The following is a 19,629-nucleotide window of genomic DNA, read 5'->3' as shown; positions in this document are numbered from 1 at the left end:
TAAATGGCAAAAATGCTTCCAAACCATTCTGTGAACACTGAACCCCGTGCTTACCTTTACAAGTATTTGTTTCCCACTGTCTTTGGGAACAGGAAACTCCAGGTAGTAAAAACCCACAAGTAAGCAAAAGCAGGATATTGAAGGAATGTTACAACTGTAGATTGGCTGATGCTGTCATCTCATGGATTAATTGCCTAGATTTATGTATTTATATAAAAACCTGTAATACTGTTCATAGGTCCTCAGTGGTAGACAAGTGGAATTCATGAGATAGCAGCTCTGGGACAACCGCTTCTAGTTCAATAAATCATTGTCTTCCTTTGAGTTGCCAAGCTGCATAAAGTCATTGGTTCAAGGTCAATTCCTGTATGATTCTTAAAATGTTTCCAAACCAGCTCTGACACAGCCTCAATCAGATCCTTTTTTATAAGACAGCACCACAGTGTGATGAAGAAAGTAGGATAAACTCAAATATCTGAACCTTCAGAATCTATTTTTAAAAAAGTCACTTTTAAAATGATGAATTTAAAGTCACAGCTTATTGGTAGTTCACTTTCTGCTGGTCAGGGATTTACATTTCCTCCATCAAGGCAAGTCTTTCTACCATGAAAGTTGATACCAAAACCTAAACCTCTGGCCAAAAATATTTTCCCTATAATAATATCTCCCTTGCTTACTCTTTTATAGGCAATTTCCTTAATTGAAATATTCTGGGCTTCTGATCCTCTCTGCTGTATTTTAATTTGCCCTTTTCATCTTTGTGGTGTTTTTCAGCATTTTTTCCTCAGTTAGCTGCTGTAAAAGTGAGGCTTCTCCTGGACAGCAAGGATCAGAAATAAGAGGTTTCACTTGGTCAAAAGAGCCTTGCAAAATCTGGATTTTGTATTGGAAGAATCACAGAGTAGAATATAAATGCAAGAACAAAGTACACTTTTGATGCTGCTGCCAAAACTGTAATCAAGATCAAGAAAAATGTTAGAAAATGAAATATAATTAGTACAGAGTTTGGGGTTTTGAATACTGTATTGGGAAACCCAATCTTAATTGGACAAGGGGGATGATAGAAAAGCTACATGATAGAGAACTTTAGGCTTGAAGTTCAAGAAGCAGCTGAAATAGGCACAGAAACAGCCATGGAGAAGCACCTCATGCCTATGACCCTCTTTTACAAAACCCCAAAGGTAATTCCAGTTTTACATGAGGAAAAGGGGTGCCATGTAAACACAAGCAGTACAAGCATTTAAAAACTAAGCTGTTTCCATAGGTGCAGTCTATGGAAACCTTTTCCAAAAATTAATTATTAATTCTATGACCCTTATCAGAAAAACAGGGAATTCATGCAATAAAATTTATGTCCAATAAATTTAGAATAAATTAAAGAAAGGTATTTTTAGCTGAGATAGGCATATAGAAAATAGTGTTTGGGGCAGTTTAGGTAAATTGTTTGCTGAATAATTTTAGACCTGATAGTAATATATGCAGTTATTGCACATACTAAGTTATGGATAATTGAGATAAGGGTGATTAAATCTCATTCTCATATAGTATAAATTAAATTTTCAAAAGTCAGGAGGGAATTTTTTCTTCCAAACTTTTTTATTGAACACTGTATATTTTTAGAGAATATTAAAATGTGTTCACCTGTTTTTGGAAGCCTCTGCTTCTTGGATACAGCTGGTAATAGAAGAGCAGATCACTGATATCATCTGGCATTAGATTATTTTTGGTGTCTGTAGTGGAAAGCCACTGGGTCTGGAAACACATCTCTGCAGGAATTTGCAATGAGAGCCATATATTGCATTGTGTAAAATATTCGTTTAGTCATCTTTAGTATGTTTTAAATTTCCTGGTTTGCTGTTCTGTAAGGATTAGAACCTTTTCCTGCATTGAGTATTCAGAACAAGGGCTGCTGCACATTGGCATGGAGATCTGAGGGAAACAGTGTCCTGTCACCAAGTCTTTCTTCTGCCTTAATGAGTCCCCCAGCCCTTCAGGGGCTGCTGAGGAAATCCAGGTCCCCAGAGGGATAATTCTCAGTGTTTTTTTTTCATGCACAAGCCCAGCTGTCCATCAACTGGTACTGCATGTGTAGAATACACATATATTAGGTTTTAGCTTCTGTACTTATGCTTTTATAATTGCACTGTGAATGGGCATTACTCTGGATTTTTAAAGCTGTCTGTTTCACTTGTCAAAACGGCAGAAGGAATCCCAGGATGTATTAGAAAAGGTAGTCACAGCAGAAACTACCTACAAATCCAGAGGTATATGGGCTTAAAGAAGTAGGAGGACTGTAGTACAAACACTGTGGAGACCTCGTCTGAAACACCATGTCCAATTTAGGTCTCATATATTAAAAAAAAACAATCCAGAAAAACAAAACAAGTATGGATAAAGGATAATAGCATAATAAAGTAAATGGTGACTCCCATCCTCTTGTAAGAGAAGCCTGGAGCTTGGCTAGTTCCACCTAGTACCAGAGGAGCTGTGTGTGGACAGAACCATCCATCACAAGTTTCTGCACAGATGCATCCTGAAGGCAAAAGAAACCTTTAGGCTACAAAACAACATTAGTGTGCAAAAAATAAATCAGGCATAAACCGATACTGGACTTCTAGCTGGAAATTTCTAATCATGCACAGAGGTCCTAAAACAGACTTCAAATATGAGCAATGGGGACAAGAAATGTTTCAATTAAACAACAACAATAAACCAACACTAACACACAATACATACAAAACCCCACAAAAGCAACAACAAAAACCAAAACCCCAACCAAACAACAAGCATAATTAAATCACAAGGATCTTAATCACTGTGTCCTCTTTGAATCAAAAATAGCAGGCTTCTTAATTCTGGGTAGTGTAACATCTGTAAGGAATACCAGACATTCCCAGGAATGCTAGAGCTGTACTTTGAAATCAGTATCCCAGTGTTTTCAGTTGTTGCAATTTGGAATGAGGAGAGTTATGCAGAGAAGCATAATCTAGTGTACAACCAGCCCATCCCCAGTTAAGAGTTTTGATACTTCTGTGCATCTGACCATATGGTTATAAGAGAATTATTCTTTTTACAGATTACTTTTCAGCTGCACCAATTTCAACTACCTAATTTTGTTCATCAAAATTTAGATACTGGCAGTTAACAAAGCTTTGAGTGAGGATTGCATTTTACTACATAACAAAGTAATTTTCAGTGGTTGTGTGGAAAAATAAAAATCTACCACCATAAAGAGAAAATGAAACTGACACATATATGGTTTATGAGGTGAAGGTTCCCTTTCCTCTGGGAGCCACTCAGTATCACAGAGAGATTTGAAATACAACTTCTCTAGCTGCCTGATCTGATTTAGAGGCTGGGAATGATCAAAAGTTGCATCTGAAAGACTGAGCTGTTACTTCTCTGCTGCAAGCAGATAACAAAAAGTGTCAATGGAAACAATTTTTACACTTACCTAACAATCTCTGAGAAAAAAAACCAAACCAAAACAAAACAAAAAACAATAAAAAAACCCTAAACAAACAAAAAACAACAACAACAAAAAAAAAAACCCTTGAAAGCAGTGAATTACAAAGGACAGGCAAATATCTAAAATGGCAGGGGGACTCATCATCCTTTCCACCCAAAGATATTTTGCCTCTTAGCTCTCTCCCATGCTCTCATCTAAGGCACCATGCTAAGGATTCCTGGCTCAGAGGAATATCAGAGCCCATGACACTTAAACAGTTTGTGTGTGTGCATTTCAAACACTTAATAATGTATCCATGAAAATTCCTATTCTTAGATAATAAGCTAGACACTCCTAGCAGAGTTTCCCCTAGGCCTTAACTCAGCTCTTGGACTATGCGTAGTCTGACTACATCAACTAGCAACCCCACATCAGTGGCTACATGTAAATTCAAATCTATCCGTAGTACAACTCATCTATTGCTAAGTTCACATGTTGTCTTATCTCAGAGACAGCTAAAAACCAAAACCAAGCCCTACATGTGTTTATTAAGCAAGACTGTACATGGCAGCTATTCACGAAAAATGTGTCAAATGTTAGTTGAGACAGTTTGTGTATTTTTAAACTTGAAGATCAGTGTTATGAAGCTCTTTCCCCACACATGAAAACAAGAACAAGGTTAAAATAATATTAGATCTGTCTTAATTTCAAACAACCCTCCAAAATTAAGTGAAGGTTGATGAAGTGATTAATCTATTGATTTGAGGCACTGAAATTTAGCATAGTGCTTTGAGATAATCTCTGGCATAAATGGAAAATCACTGGAAAGGCAAGCCACAGATAAAATAAGAAATTCCACGTAATAGCAGTTAATTCTTTGGACTCAGAATTAGGCCTTCACACAGATCACAGCTATGCTTTGTAACAAATTCTTGGAATGGTTGTCCTTTGCAAACTGACTAGATACATTTCTTCACTGAAGGGTTCAGCACTCACATCAATAAGATCAGGAAGCCCAGTAGATTCTCATACTACTGAAAAATCATCTGTGAAATATCTCAAGGCTGGGAGTGTAAAATTATGGCATTAATTTAGTGAACATGTTCAAAAATGAGGATGGATGTACTGGAATATTTTTGTTTTTCCTTGCTTTTTTCAGACTGCTAAAATTATCAAAGGATGGTCTGTTCTTAGTCTTTATATTAATAACAGCAAGACAGTGCAGATCTTTCTTACTCCAAGAGCTTAAATTGTAGGATACAGCTCTTACAGAATGGCAGTCATATCATTGTGTACATGAAAACTCTCAGCTACTGTAGAGAAGGATTTTTTGTTACTACTTAAAATACAGTAGTGTGTCTCCTTATTTTGGTTTTGTATTAGGGTTTTTTTTCTTAATTTTGGCAGAATTTTCCCACATGCTAGGTTCTTTGGTGCTGGGAAGACGCACAGTTATTTTGCAGAATTCTTCTGTATAATTAGCAACTTATTTAGCAAGAATTTCTCAAGTTGTGCTGTTAATAATAATCTTGGCTAAGAAAATCAAAGCAGCGTCTGCCTCAGCTGCTATCAAGAAATAATTCCAAGGTGATGATCATAAATCTTCCATACATAAAAGCAGAGAAAGGTGGTACAGGCCTGATGAATGAGAATTTTTGTGCTTTGATGGCAGTCTGAAGACACTGTCCTTGCATTTTAAAAGCCCCATAAATTTCTGCTAAAAGAGTCAAATGCAGTATTGAAGACATGTCTGCCTTGAATGAATTAAGACAGTACTCAAAAAACAAGCACCTATTATAGGTTTCTCCTTTAGCTTGTTTTTTCTGGACAGGAGTTTTCACTAAAGAATCAAGATGGTAAGTAGTTTGAGTTTGTTCAAATGTTTAATAATGAAGAAAGTGAACTGGATTAATTCCTGTTGGAAAATAAGGAATGATCAGTACCAAGACCATCTGCTTTCCACTCTACCTGAGTTATATGAATCCACAGTGATATATAAATTAAGAGTTTTAAAAATGTTTGCGGGGTTATCCTGCAGTTTTTGACCTTTGCTGCTTTGTCTGTAAATGGATATGTCCATCTAACCTCAGGTGGGAATGCATTCAGGAATAATGATAGGCCTAAAATAATTATTTGCTTTGTTATAATATTAATCTAGTTCCATTAACCCATCAGCCATGGATAAGAAGACTCAGAATTCAGACCCTGAGCCTCTTCAGTCTCCCTTGGCTTGGCACAACACAAGCCCCTCTGTATCATGTTTTGACAACAAGTAGGTATCACTGTGTAGGTACAAGCTTGAATTCCACTTTTGTAAGAAGCTGGATGTGAGGCATTACATGCTACTAAAACTAAAACTCAGTGGTTTGCTTTGCTAATGAGTTTTATTTTTTTATATATATTGTACTTTAACATTTAATAACTCACATCACCATGTGCATTTCAAATAGAACACATGAAACAAAAGCATCGCATGGTTATTAATAACTGCACTCACTCCATGTTTTAGAACATAAAGATTTATTATTTTGATTATAATCCAATTTAATGTCTTTCATGCACCACAGAATATCTTGCATATCTTGTGAAGTATCTTGAAGACTATTCTAAAGATAGTTTATGCAGTTACTACAGTTAAAACAATCTCCTTGGCAGCACAGACTGACCTGTGGAGCAGCATTTACGCGCTCTTGTTGTCTGTGCCATAGTTGTTGATGAGACGGGGACAATGGCTTTAATAAGCATTCAAATACTGCAGAATTGCAGGATCATCACTTTTGATCATGACAGCAATTTCAATATATAAATATATACAGTCATTAATATGTCCATGTTTTGGTGTGGGACCTGAATAAATGATCTATTTATTACATTTAGGCAGGAAAAAGGAAAATACCAACATAACATAACATAACATAACATAACATAACATAACATAACATAACATAACATAACATAACATAGCATAACATAACATAACATAACATAATGTAACATAACCAGCAAATATAACTTTTAATAACGGTGGAAATGTCATACATATTACTGACACAATTAAATATCTCATTTGTCTCGGCTCTTAAAAGGGAAAAAGGCAGAAATTCTGAAAGTGTCACTGAAGGACTATTTATTTTCTTTAAATGCTATAAATACTGCTGCTGACAATTACATTTAATTAAATTATTTACTAGGTGTTGACTAATTAACAAGGACCTGCTACATGGGAAGGACTCTAACTAGCTATTATTATTCTACTGCTTGTAACTCAGTATCTTTGCTAGAACATGTGCACATGGGTTTTGGTTCAGTCTCTGTGAACTGATATCCCAATTATGCCATTGCTACTCATAAAAAGCACCAATCTTATATCCCTCACAGAACTGTGAGAAAGAGAAATTACATCAATTTACTGGCTGAGTCCATGGCATCAGATTCAGTTGTTTGATTCCCCCTGTAGGCAATTGCATTCATTCTTTTGTTAGTTAATATTTATTTTATCCAACTAGTTTCAAGTCTAGATGGAAATTGAGACTTCAGACAGCAATGGTATAATGAAACAGAATTAAAATTATTATTTTTACAAACTGCTTCATATAGACAAAACTACATACTGCTGAAGTCCAAAGAAGATTGACATGAGTGGACTGTTGGAAAGGCGTCACATTCAGAAGAATATGAAGTGTTGAGATCTCATTTCCAAAGGAAATAATTTCATTTGATATACAGGAAACAAGGATACGTAAAAAAACAAAAAAACAAACAAACAAACAAAAAACCCCACAAAAAACAAACAAACAAAAAAAATCAACAAAAAACCAAACCAAACCAGAAATATAATTTTAGGTCAATGACATATGGGTTTTATTTTTACCCACTTTAATGAACGCCTTGAAAATAATTCTTTTTTTCCTTAAAGGACAACAAGGCTTTATTCAATTCACTAGATCTTCATGAGAATATTACTTCGAATATTATTGGAATAAGTTTCATTGGGTAAGCTATTTTCATACATATTATGGGATATTTAAAAGACACATAGATGTGGAATTAGGTAATTTAATGGTAGAGTTGGCAGTGTTAGAGTAATGGTAATCAAGAAACAAAATGAAGTACATATTTCAAGTTTGAATTGGTCCTGCTCAGGCTTCCATCCTTCCCTTACTACACTGTTATATTAGATTCTTATGGTTGTTGGGGGTTGAGTGTTTTTCTATTACTGTGTCAATTGAAAGAATTTTTCCCATTATCATGCCAATGGAGCTGGCCGGGTTACACTCGGGATCTCTGATGACTCCAGACAAAAGGGGTCGGTGGCAGCGACTCCTGGAGGGGACTCGTGTTTCTGGGGAGCGGGGAGCAGGACGCCCCGTCTGCAGCCCCTGCTGTGGAACACAGGAGAGCCAGACCCTCTGTGATCACCTGCCCTGCATCTGCCCCGTTCCAGCCTCCTGCCTCTGCGGACACAGCTGATCACCCGGACACACACGGTGAGCGAGGAGCCGCCGCTCCAGCCCGTTCCCACCCGAGACCGGCGTGGCCGCTGCCGCCCCTCCCGCCTGCGCTCCCACCTGCCCTCTGCAGCACCGGGTTTTGTTCCAGCAGCAGGACTGGGACCAAGCACAGAGACAGCGTGCTTGCATGTAAAGGGACTGACACCGAGTTATCTGTTCTGTTTGTTAGTAATTTTAACAACTGCTGTTGTTTCTGCTTGTATGGTTAGATACGTTAGTAAAAGAGCTGTTATTCCCACCCCCTTTTCTCTGCCTCAAGAGTCCTTGATTCAAACAATTATAGTACTTGGGAGAAGTGGAATTAAAGTCTCTATTTCAAAGGAAAACTTCTGCCTTTACTGTCCTTTCAAACCAAGACATGGTAGCAGCATTTTGTTCCAGTAGAGAATAAGATATATTAATATTGCTCTAATCTTGTGTCTAACTACAGCAAGCTCCTCTGGTGTAAATCAGAAACCACAGGAATGAAGCCTTGTTCATAATAAACCCCATCTCTTCATTTCAGGGCAACATTTTCATATTGCTGATTTTATTGAGAGAGGATTTCACTCCATCTTTTAATCTAATGAAAGGGATTAGGGTTGCAATGTCAATCAGATACTTACAGGTAATTATAAACAGAAGTGACTGGGATTTTTCCCTTATCTCAGGATTTGCCTACCCACATCCCTGCAGTGGACACACAGCACAGCGCATACAGAGCAAAAGGAATTTATTTTTTTTTTCTGGGATGCAGAGGTTCTTTATTAAGGATCCATGACTCTAGATACAGAACTCCTATGAGCACCATTAAAAATATTTTTGGTGTCCACCAGATTTAAGCTGGATTGAAACATGTGATTAGTTTTACAGAGAAACACAGGGATTTTTCCAGAAACCAGAATCTGACACTACAATTTCCTGTGTTGATGGTAGGTAGCTGAAAGATTCCTATTTCAAAGACTACTTAGGAAGAGTAACTGCAGTAGAAATGGAGCCAGTATCTTCTGTAGACCATAGATAAAGAGTATTTTTTTCAGTGTCTCAACAAACTAAAACCTCTAAAAAGTTTTTCATTTGTTTCCGCTTAAATCAACTGAAGGCAATCTAAACCAAGAGCACTTTTCCCTGTCAATAAGAGACAACCCACCACATCCCAGCCCTGCTGTAACCTAAGGAAAACCTAGACCACCACCTCCTAATCTGTATCTTGAAGGATGGTAAACCAATATAATTGAAACCTACCCTGATGTGATGGGTCAGCAGACTGAAGTTACAAGCAAAACCTTATCTTTGAAGTATCAATTTCCAAACTACGGGTACAACATGCATATCTATGACAAACTCTATCTTACTTAAAACTCAAAAAGAAGGAACACATGGATAATTACATTTAAATGGCAAAATCACACACAAAAACTCTCCTATTTTTCTGACACTCACTGTTCCACACGAGATGTCTTTAATGTTGTAATTAGCAATATTATTGGTTGTTCAGTTTAATTTAGTTACAATGCCATCTAATACATAACAATACCTCCTCAAGTAAGATAATGCTGTTCTTTAAGCATATAGTAGTCGAAACTACTTCAGGACTTCTGCTGTTGTGAATTACTAAAACATCACTTCTAAGAAGGGAAAAAACTCTGCAAAAAACAATCAAGATGCTGAAATGCAAAGTCAGATATCACATTTTTTTCCTTATTGTGAAAATACATCTTTTAGTATTTTCTGTGGAGTTCTGGCATACATATTACTGAGCATGTACATAATATAGCTTTAGTTTCCAGTATATCCATTATATTTGCCAAAAACTGATGGAAATTTAATGCTATTTTGGAAGCCTGAAGTAGTTTATAAATTCTAGGGGTCTGAGTATACTTTCAGCTGAGTCCCTGCTACCTTTCACAAGTCCCTGCTGGCCCTAGAGAACTGGAATGCTATTGGCAGGAAATGTGGGAAGTAACATGCTAATTTATGGAAAGACAGGTCTCATTCCGCCAGTATAGAAAATCCTCAGCCCCAAAGTAGGTCTAACACGCTGAGCAGGTTTCTTTATACATTAAATAATACTTAATTCATCTTTCCAAGTACCTAGAAACCAGATTGGAACTGATTATCCAAAATAAGTGTTTCCTGATTTCTAGTCCCTTGACTAATAGAATCTTCCATTGAAAAACCTGGATCCTCAGAAATATTTCAAGAAAAATATGCATTGCATTAATCCCTGTATTTCATAATTTCAGAGAACAGGAGATGTTCACTAGGCAACATTTACGAAGCCAGTTGGCAAAAGCAGCAAATAAGCAGAAATAAAGAATACATGACAAAGATTACTTTTATGTCGTTTTTACTTGTTTGAAGTCCAAGAATTTATTTTACATTCCCTCAATCTCGGGCTCTAAAACAATGCACCGGAGATGAAAAAATGCCAAACAATGCTGAATCTAACATGGACAAGGAATGTTTGGGGTTTTTTGTAGTCCCATCTGCTGGTAGTTTTTTACTGTCACAGAGAAGTTAAAAATGGTTGTGTTCACAAGTAGTCTAGTGGATCAGTGCCCCGATTTTTAGGGTGAAGCAGTGCTGAGGACCCACCATCCAGACCACAGCACAGTTCTGGTGCGTTATTTAATCCTGGTTTAGTTTGGGGCCCCCACGCCACAAATGCCCTAAAACACCTACACAGTGTATTTGATGTACTGCTACCTTACACTTTTCAGCTCATATGCTGTACAACTGCCTGATTATGTGAGCCATAAGAACATTAAAGCTGGCGAGATCAGGAAATTCCACTCAAAAAGTTCATTTCTGGTCTAAACGAAACCCTTAACATTAGTAGCATGTTTTCTGCTTCTGATTTCCTTCCTGGTTCTTTGTTCTTCACAGCTCTTTGTCTTCACTGCCGTCGAGATTTAGGATTTTTCCTTTTGTTTCCTTCCCTCGTGGAATTTCGTCCAATCAGTCGCTTCGAAACCATAAGGATCGGTACTTGAGAGAGACAAAAGAAGTTGCCACGGGCGGGGTGCGGCTGGCTGTTAGCTTAGCTGGGGGGTTTCTCTTGGAGGAGCAGGGAGACAGCGAGGTTAGCGCTGGGGAGAAGTGCCTGTGTGCAGCTTCTTGCTGGCTTCTCCTCTCGGTCGCTGCGGGGACATTTGCCCACCACTGCGGGCTTCCGTTTCCTGCCGCCTTCTGCCGTGAGTGGAACTCTGCTTGTGGGAACGGACGTTGCACTGGAACCTTATTTACACCCTACCTCACTAAAAAAAGGACTCTTTCACCATCTGCTCGGGTACCTCAGGGAAAACCCCGAAACCCCGGGCGCTTTCCCTCTCCTCAGGAGCCTCTCTCGGCCATGTTCAGAAGCCAGGCTGCCGCTGCCCAGCCCCGCCGTTTCTTTGCCACGTGTCCGGTTTTTGGTACACTGTAGCCACGCGGCTCCTGCCACCTCTGCCGAGTTTCTGACGCCTCTTGTTTGCTGTCCCGGGTGAGCGGGCCCTGCCGTTCTGATCGCCGCTCCGAGCTTCCGGCCGCAGCCCCTTTGTGCTCCTTAGCCCGTCCGCCATTACCACATGAGGGAGACGCAGGCGAGCCAGCGCCGCAGCGCCCCCTGCAGCCGGGAGGAAATCATCGCACCTCTGCCCCCAGCGCCCCTGCCGGCTGCGATCGGAACTGCACCGAGGGGAAACGGCTTCAAGAGCGGGTAGAGGCTTCCCTGGGGCTTCTGTTCTTGTTCGGTGCTGCTGCCTTTGTTGTTTGTTTCTTGTTACACACACACGTACTAGTAAAAAACTGTTAATCTTTTCCCCATGTCTTTGCCTGAAAGACCATTAATTTCAAAGTTATAATAATTGGAAGGGACGGGGATCATATTCTCCATTCCAAGGGAGGCTCCTGCCTTCCTTGGCAAAAACCTATCTTTCAAACCAAGACAACTGCATTAGGAGTAGTCTCGAAATCACAGAACCATTTACGTTGAAAAAGAGCTCCAAGATTGAGTCAAACCTTTAATCCATCACCACCATGTCAACTAGACTGGAGTATTGAGTGCTACATCCAGTCATTTATTGAAAATTTAAATTCCCAGGTATAAGGACTCCCTCACTTCTCTGGGCTTCACAATCCTTCCCATGAAGAAATTCTTGATGCCCAAACTGAACCTCCCTCAGCATAGCTTGAGGGCACGTCCTCTTGTCCTGTACCTGGTTTCTTGGGAGCAGAGCCTGACCCTCACCTGGCTGCACCCTCCTATCAGGGAGTTGTGGAGAGTGAGAAGGTTCCTCCTGGGCCTCCTCCAGGTGAAACACCCCCAGCTGCTCCTCATTGGACTTGTGCTCCAGACCCTTCCCAAGCTGTTTCCTTCTCTGGACACACTCCAGCCCCTTAACATCTTTCTTATCCTGAGGGGCCCAAAACTGAATGCCAGGTTTATGGTGAGTCCTCACCATTGCCAGGTACAGGGGGAAAATCACTGCTCTGGTCCAGCTGGACACACTATTCCTGATCCAGGTCAGAATGCATTGGCCTCTTGCCATGAGGGCACAGCTGGCTCGTGTTCAGCTGCTGTCAACCAGCACACCCCCAAGTCCCTTCCTGTTGTCTCATTACAATATTCTATTTAAACATGGATGGATGAGTTAAAAAAAAACATTTTACTTGGATATGATGAATACTGGCAATAGTATAGATTGTTCCAAGGGTAAATTCCAAGCAAGCCCAAGAGACAAAGTGCTGTGTTGGTGGGACTAACTGCAGGTAGTCAGAGGACAGCCAGACAAAGATCCACTATACCTTAATTCCCTATGCCATACACTGCTGCATTTCAGTCACATGATTTGTTTGGAGTATCACATTCCAGCCCATAACATTATTTAGTCTTTTTGTAAGATTAGAAAGAAGAGAAATAATCCCAGCAGATCTACTATTTGGCTTAACACCTGGCAAGTGCTTAACCAAAACACAAGGGCTCTCTTATGTTCCTGCTCCTGACCACACCAGCAGCACAACACACATCCCACAGAATCTCATACAATCCGGTTCCATAACCCCACTTGTAGGAGCATATCTGATCCAGCTCCTGGCCCTGCTCCTTTGCTTTTTGCCAAGCTCCCACAGTGCTATTGCCTAAACAAAGAGCTTTTTCAGGCATCAGAAAGTTACAACCTGGTTGCAAGAACCATATCAAATCCTATTTCTGATAAATAAATTCCATTTAATCTATCCATAATCCTTCAAATACTGTAAATGTTTGTCTTTCGATTAAGAAAACAAAGTGAAACCCACGAGGAGGGGGGGTGGGGGTGTTGTATTTAAACCCTTTCCAGGACACTCTCACCGAGTGTCTGGGGATGCACGCGTGCTCCAGGCTCCCTTTTAACCGGTATTTATGGGAACAACTCCTCCCTTGGGGAGGCAGAGGATCCCGAGGGTGCATCAGCTCCTTTCTGTGGAAGGCAGAGCATCTGGAGGCCACTCCAGGGGACACAAGGCGGGATGCGATCCCGGTCCACCCCACCCTTGTCGGGACCGTGACTCCCGGCCATCGATGACTCGGCGCTCAGGCTGCCCTGGGCAGCGCCGCACTGCCGAACCCATCGAGGAGCAGGAGCGCGACTTTAACCGGCGGCGTTCCGAGGCCGCGGGCGCCATCTTGGAGCTTGGCAGAGGCTGTACGGGGGCTTTGGTAAGGCCAGGTTTAGTGTCCGGACCTGGGGAGGGAGGGACAACCCCAAATACCAGCACAGGCTGGGGGTGATCTGCTGGAGAGCAGCTCTGCGGGGAAGGACCTGGGAGTCCTGGTGGATGACAAACTGACCACGAGAGGGCGGTGTGTCCTGGCAGTCAGGAAGACCAGCGATATCCTGGGGTGCATCAGGAAGTGCGGCCAGCGGGTCAAGAGAGGAGATCCTGCCCCTCGGCCCCGCCTGGAGTGCCAGATGAGGCTGGTGGTGTGCCGGTGAGGCCACATCTGGAGCGCTGTGTCCAGTTCTGCGTTCCTCAGGGCAAGACAAACAAGGAGATACTGGAGAAGCTGCTGCGGAGGGGAATAAAGACGATGAATAGTCCAGAGCATCACTAACGAGAAAGGACTGTGAGGGCTGAGCCTGTTCATTCTGGAGAAGACTGAGAGGGGATCTCATTAATGCATATAAATATCTGAAATCGGTGCCAAGAGGACGGTGCCAGACTTTTCAGTGGTGCCTAGCGACAGAACAAGGAGCAACGGCTATGAAATAGTTTAACCTCAAAATGAGGAAGCGCTTCTTTACACTGAAGGTGGCAGAGCCCTGGAACAGCTGCCCAGGGAGGGCTTTTAGTCTCGCTCTCTGGAGAAAGTCCAAATCCCCTTGAATACGTTTCTGTGTGACCCTGCCTGGGCAGGGAAATTGGACTGGGTGATCTCCAGAGCTCTCTTCCAGCTCTTGTCATCATTCCCCGATTCGGTAACTCCTTTCCCGTTCCCCGCTCCGAGGGCGGGGCGGCCGCGGAGCCCCGCGCATGCGCAACAGCCGCACCCGCCTGTCCACGGCACAGGCGCGGTCGCGCTGTCCCTGCAGCCGCGGGAGGAGGGGAGGGGAGGAAGAAGAAGATGCCGGGGAAGCTGAAGGTCAAGATCGTGGCGGGGCGCCATTTGCCGGTGATGGACCGCGCCAGCGACCTGACTGATGCCTTCGTGGAGGTTGGTGGCTGGGGGAGCGGGCCAGGCGCGCCGGGCCCGCTCGGCGGAGGCACCTGCCGGGCCCGTCCGGCGCCTCGGTGCTGTGGGGAACCAGCGGCGGGGCGAGGGGATAGTGCCCTGAGCTGCACTGTGGCGGGTCTAGAGGGGACATCAGCGGGAACGTCTACATGGAAAGGGCGATCAGACATCGGAACGGGCTGCCCGAGGAGGCGGTGGAGTCGCCGTCCCTGGAGGTGTTTAGGGCTGGCCGTGGAGCTCAGTCTCATGGTGTGGTGGTCGGTCATAGCTTGGACTCGGTGATCTCAGAGGTCATTTCCAACCCTAATTGATTCTGTGATTAGACAGACGTGTTGCAAGGAGGATGGAAAAGCAATACAACTATCTTTAAATAAGTTGTATTGCTGAATGCATGAGTGATTGTACAGGTTTTATTTTTAAGGCAAATATTCATATTTCCTTTTAAAATATTTGAAATATTAAAATATTTTAAAAAAGGGCTTTTAGTCAACAAATACTTAATATTATTTGCGTGTTTATATCACACTATTGCACCCAGAGTATGTAACTTCAACCTTTTTTGCGGTCATGTAGTTAACAAGCAGTATGTTGGGTCTTTTTAGGGAAGGGGTTGTAAAATAAGTTGAAGTGCAAAATAAGTGGAACTATTTAAGGTCCAGGTTGGATGGACCTCTGAGCAACGTGGTAGAGTGAATGACTTCCCTGCCTGTGGCAGAGGGGTTTGAATGAGATGGACTTTAAGGCCCCTTCCAATACAAGCCTTTCTATGATTTCTGTTACATGATCCTTATGTTTTTTGTTTTATTCTTTTTTTCCAATATGAATAACTTAGAACATTTTGAAAGCTTTCTTTAGATTCAGGGTTCATACTCTCAGAAAAATCAGAGCTATTTAAAAATTATGTGCTATGAATGTGTGTCTTGTACCACAAATAGTGATTGAGGTGTACCACAAATTAGTGGTTGATGAAGGTATGAAGACAGAATGTCTTTCTAGCACTGTATACACTGAAAAATATAATATTTTCGTTGAAAATATGAAAGTTTTGTTTGGCCTGTTTTCACTTTATGTTAGGAGAAATAGCTCTCCTCTTCTGCGGGGTTGCTTGTTTCCAACTCTACTGTTGGTGTAGCAAAGTAGACTTGAAATTCATATAGAAATACACAGATGGGGGCCTTGCTTTTAGGATTGTTACTTTGGAACAGTGTAAAATAACTTCCCTTTCCATGTGTGGACTAGGCAATACAGCAGGTGAGATTTATTTCAAATTAGATTGAACTTGAAACCATTGTTTTGTTTTCTGTGTGGGTTTGCTGAAAAACTTTACAATGTGTTTTTCCTTAAATGAAAATGAAAAGCAGATGCTAAGATTCTAGTTGTTTATTAACCTTAAACTTCCTTCTTACTACTGTAATATAAACTTAGAACTAGAAAATAAAATGAGAAAAGACTTAAGAGCTCTTATTTGGCTCAGGTTATGCAAAGGTTGGATTTCACTAGCTTGAGTACAATGATCCTTGTCCCAACTCAGAATATTTTGTTACAATTTCTTTCATAAATGTGCTTTTAACTTTGTGCAGTGAACGGTAGTGTGGTGTTTTATTATCTCTACAACCTTCAATGAACTAGCTGGAGTATTGAGGAAATTCGGTTCTAACTGCCTGAGGCTCCAAGGGAGCTGATTTACTTCCAAGATAACGCATTAAAATAGGTTGGGTGAAGCTCAGGACTGTTGCATCTTGGCAGCTTCTGGAGTCAGAATTGTTATTCAGTTGGTAGCTCCCTTACAGCCAGTGCTAACATCACTTTATTGTACTTAAGCAAGATGCAAAATCTCTTCAGAGTTGGGTTATGCACCGGTGCAAAAGAATCACTATATTATTGAAATGTACAAAGCAGTCACTTAATAGTGTCTTGAGCAGAAGTGTTAGAGTAGTTGCTATACAGTTTTCAAATCCAGGCCTAAATTTAGTTTCCAAAATGTATTTAGACTTTTAAAAGATAAAATCTGTAAAAATCTACACACTTCTAACTCCAGCATTCCTTTTCTATCAGCCTACTCATTATTTTCCTTAAGAATCTTGAATAAATTTAAAAATGTAACTTTTAGTATTTTGTAAGTACTGAGGTGAAGTGCTCGTTGTTTTGAGAGGAAGCATTCAGAGAACTGCAAGTATTTGTAAATGGTTTGGAATGAAGTCTGCTGTGAAGTAAAGGCTCTTACATGGTCCTGTGTGCCTTCCTAATGTACGGAGCATCACAGGAATTCAGTTTCACTTTAAAAAAGCAAACAAGAAACCCCTAATGGGCTTAGCCTGAAATAGATGCCTGTGGAGATCATATGGGTACTGCTGAAGTGGGTTATTATGTGGTTGAAGGTGCAATAAGTAACAAAAGTATGGAAAATTAATTTTTAGTAGTCCTCTTTCTACTAATAGTAGTCCTATTTGAAATCCAGTGTGTTTTTGTATTTATTTCATCAGTTGTCTGTGAAGCTGATTGAAAAATCCTAGAAAGAAGAGTAATAGGTTATAAACTATCAAAATTTAATATTTTTCCTTATAGATGGCAAGGAGAGTATGCAAAGTGACTTTGAATAGCCAGTATAGTGGTGAGTGATTTTTTTTTTTTCCTCTCAAATGATTGAGGAGGAAAAGAAACAATTTTGACACTATGATAGGATGAGAGAGAGATTGATTGGAAATGTCATTGCTAATGGATACTGATATATTTAAATTGATTTTAAAAGCCGCTCAGTGAAAAGAAAACAATTTGTTGAAATATGTATTTTAAATTATTTGCATTTGTCAATTCAATGAGTTTCAAAATTCTTGTATTAATATTTGCAATTGATAATTGAATGTTTGTATTTTTAGGTGAAATTTGGAAATACAACGTTTAAGACAGACGTGTATCCCAAATCACTTAATCCTCAGTGGAATTCTGAGTGGTTCAAATTTGAAGTAAGTATTTTTTTAAAGTTTGCCTATATAGACACTCTGGTTTAGGTGCCCTTAATTAAATAATTGCATTTCAAGCGGAAAATGAGTTTTGAGCACTGAAGCGTATTTGTGTTTAAATACACAAAGCCTTTTCAGCAGACCCAGCTCTAGTCAGACTTTGTTTGCTAAGGGCGTCTCATTGACTTTTTAGGAGTGTTTGTGAAGATAAAAGCTTGCCAGGTTGAATCCAGCTTAAATGTTGTTCTATTAGAAAAGAGAATGCTACAGTGAAGGTGAAGGAAATGTAGCAGGGCCTTTCAAGACAGGTATCAGTACAAGTATGTACAAATAAATACATATATATGAAAATACAGGTATTCTTGTAAGTTTTTTGTGTTTTGGGGGTTTTTTGTTTTTTTTTTTGTTTTGTTTTGTTTTTTCATTTAGCAAGGAAAGTTAATTGTTGTTTGAAGCCTTACATTTGGTTGCAAAGATAATACACTTGTTAAGGGAGAAAATGGAAAATTTCAGTGGGAAGATAACAAAATGAAGAGCTTGGACAACAATTATTGGACACTTTCTCTTCCTGTTTCCTTAGCATTTTCCTGTAATTGCTTCTTGCTTTCCAGGATCTAATTTGTTGATGTCCTTTGACATATGCCCTGAACAAGTGTTTACATGTTCCTTTTTAGTTACTATGTTTTTTTACTACTTAGAAAATGAGAATTGTCTTTAGAAGAAATTAATTATTGAAACACTTAAATGTGTAGTTCTGATTCATTTACTTTGCTGTAAGGCAATATCACAATTCTGCAAACACTTACATGAGTCATTCCATTGCAGTTAGCAAACTTAATTCTTGGTTTGTGACACTGAATACAAAAAGCTTTGGATGTCTCTCTCAGTCCTAAAAGAAAATAGTTGTTATCTGTAGATGGATTATTGCATTTGTTTAGGAAATTGCATATGTAGAATTACTGAATTTTTACTGCAGGCTGTGTAAAATATCTTTTTTTAAGCCACTGACCAGTGATGAGAATGCCATAATCTTTAGAGTATAATAGTTCTCTGAGGTATTTTATCTTAAATTCCCTTCCCCTTCCCCTTCCCCTTCCCCTTCCCCTTCCCCTTCCCCTTCCCCTTCCCCTTCCCCTTCCCCTTCCCCTTCCCCTTCCCCTTCCCCTTCCCCTTCCCCTTCCCCTTCCCCTTCCCCTTCCCCTTCCCCTTCCCCATGTATTGTGGAGATAAGTGAACAATCTAGGAAGTATGACTTAAAATATTGTGGGATTTTAAAATGAATAATCATTGTAATCTTGCTTTTCTGTTCTTCTCCCAGTGGTAGCTCTGTTTTCAGTATCTCGCCAGTCTCTGAAGGATAAAATCAAAATAGTGTATATGTTGTTTAGCTTCAGGAAACTGAAATTACAGATTTATCTGTGTCAGGTCACTGTTCATAACTCTCTTCTGTGTTTGTTTTTCAGCAGTGTTTCCCTGCACATTTTTAAATACTCAGATTCCAGGTTAATATTTGTTTTCCAGGTAGATGATGAAGAGCTCCAGGATGAGCCTCTCCAGATCACAGTTCTTGATCATGATACATACAGTGCCAATGATGCCATTGGCAAAGTGTACATAGATATTGATCCTTTGCTCTATAGTGAAGCAGCAACGGTTATTTCAGGATGGTTTCCAATTTATGATACCATTCATGGTAAGATTTGCTAATTTAAAACAGTCTTTTGAAATGTTATCTGCTTCTTATAATCTTGTAAGCTGTCCTCAGAAATCTGTAATAACTTTAGCTTTGGAGTTGAAAAACTACTTTTCTTGGCTTTTTTCCCCCCTTGTTTTCTGACATTAGAGAATTTCTGGCATAGAAGTAAATTCTGGTGCTTGGCAGAATGCCTTCCATAAGACTTGTGACAAGTGGGAAAAAATCTTCACTGGTTACTGCAAATTTCAGATGTAAAAAAAAAAAAAGACTCAGATATAGTTGTCCAATTACCACATGTGTGCTAAACACATGTAATTTTGCTGAAGTTACTTGAAGTG

General features: G+C 40.2%; 1 protein-coding gene across 18 annotated transcripts in view; it reads left to right on the top strand.

Annotated features, from left to right (window-relative positions):
* The first annotated feature begins 14,397 nt into the window (after window positions 1–14,397).
* C2CD5 (C2 calcium dependent domain containing 5) overlaps window positions 14,398–19,629 on the top strand; it is a 56,354-nt gene continuing 51,122 nt past the window's right edge. For 8 of the 18 annotated variants that reach the window (XM_079303400.1, XM_079303398.1, XM_079303412.1 and 5 more), the window contains exons 1-3: window positions 14,419–14,617; window positions 17,512–17,598; window positions 19,117–19,288. In XM_079303400.1, coding sequence (XP_079159526.1) covers window positions 14,528–14,617; window positions 17,512–17,598; window positions 19,117–19,288 — 349 coding nt within the window. In that variant the 5' untranslated portion in view covers window positions 14,419–14,527. Of the gene's footprint in view, window positions 14,618–17,511; window positions 17,599–19,116; window positions 19,289–19,629 lie in introns of all 18 variants that reach the window. The other 10 variants (XM_079303404.1, XM_079303402.1, XR_013773943.1 and 7 more) reach the window with 9 other exon arrangements.

The sequence above is a fragment of the Erithacus rubecula genome, assembly GCF_903797595.1.
Source record: "Erithacus rubecula genome assembly, chromosome: 4".
NCBI classification, from domain to species: Eukaryota; Metazoa; Chordata; class Aves; order Passeriformes; family Muscicapidae; genus Erithacus; species Erithacus rubecula.
The sequence above is the reverse complement of the archived record's forward strand: the minus strand, read 5'-3'. Positions and strand labels throughout refer to the sequence as shown.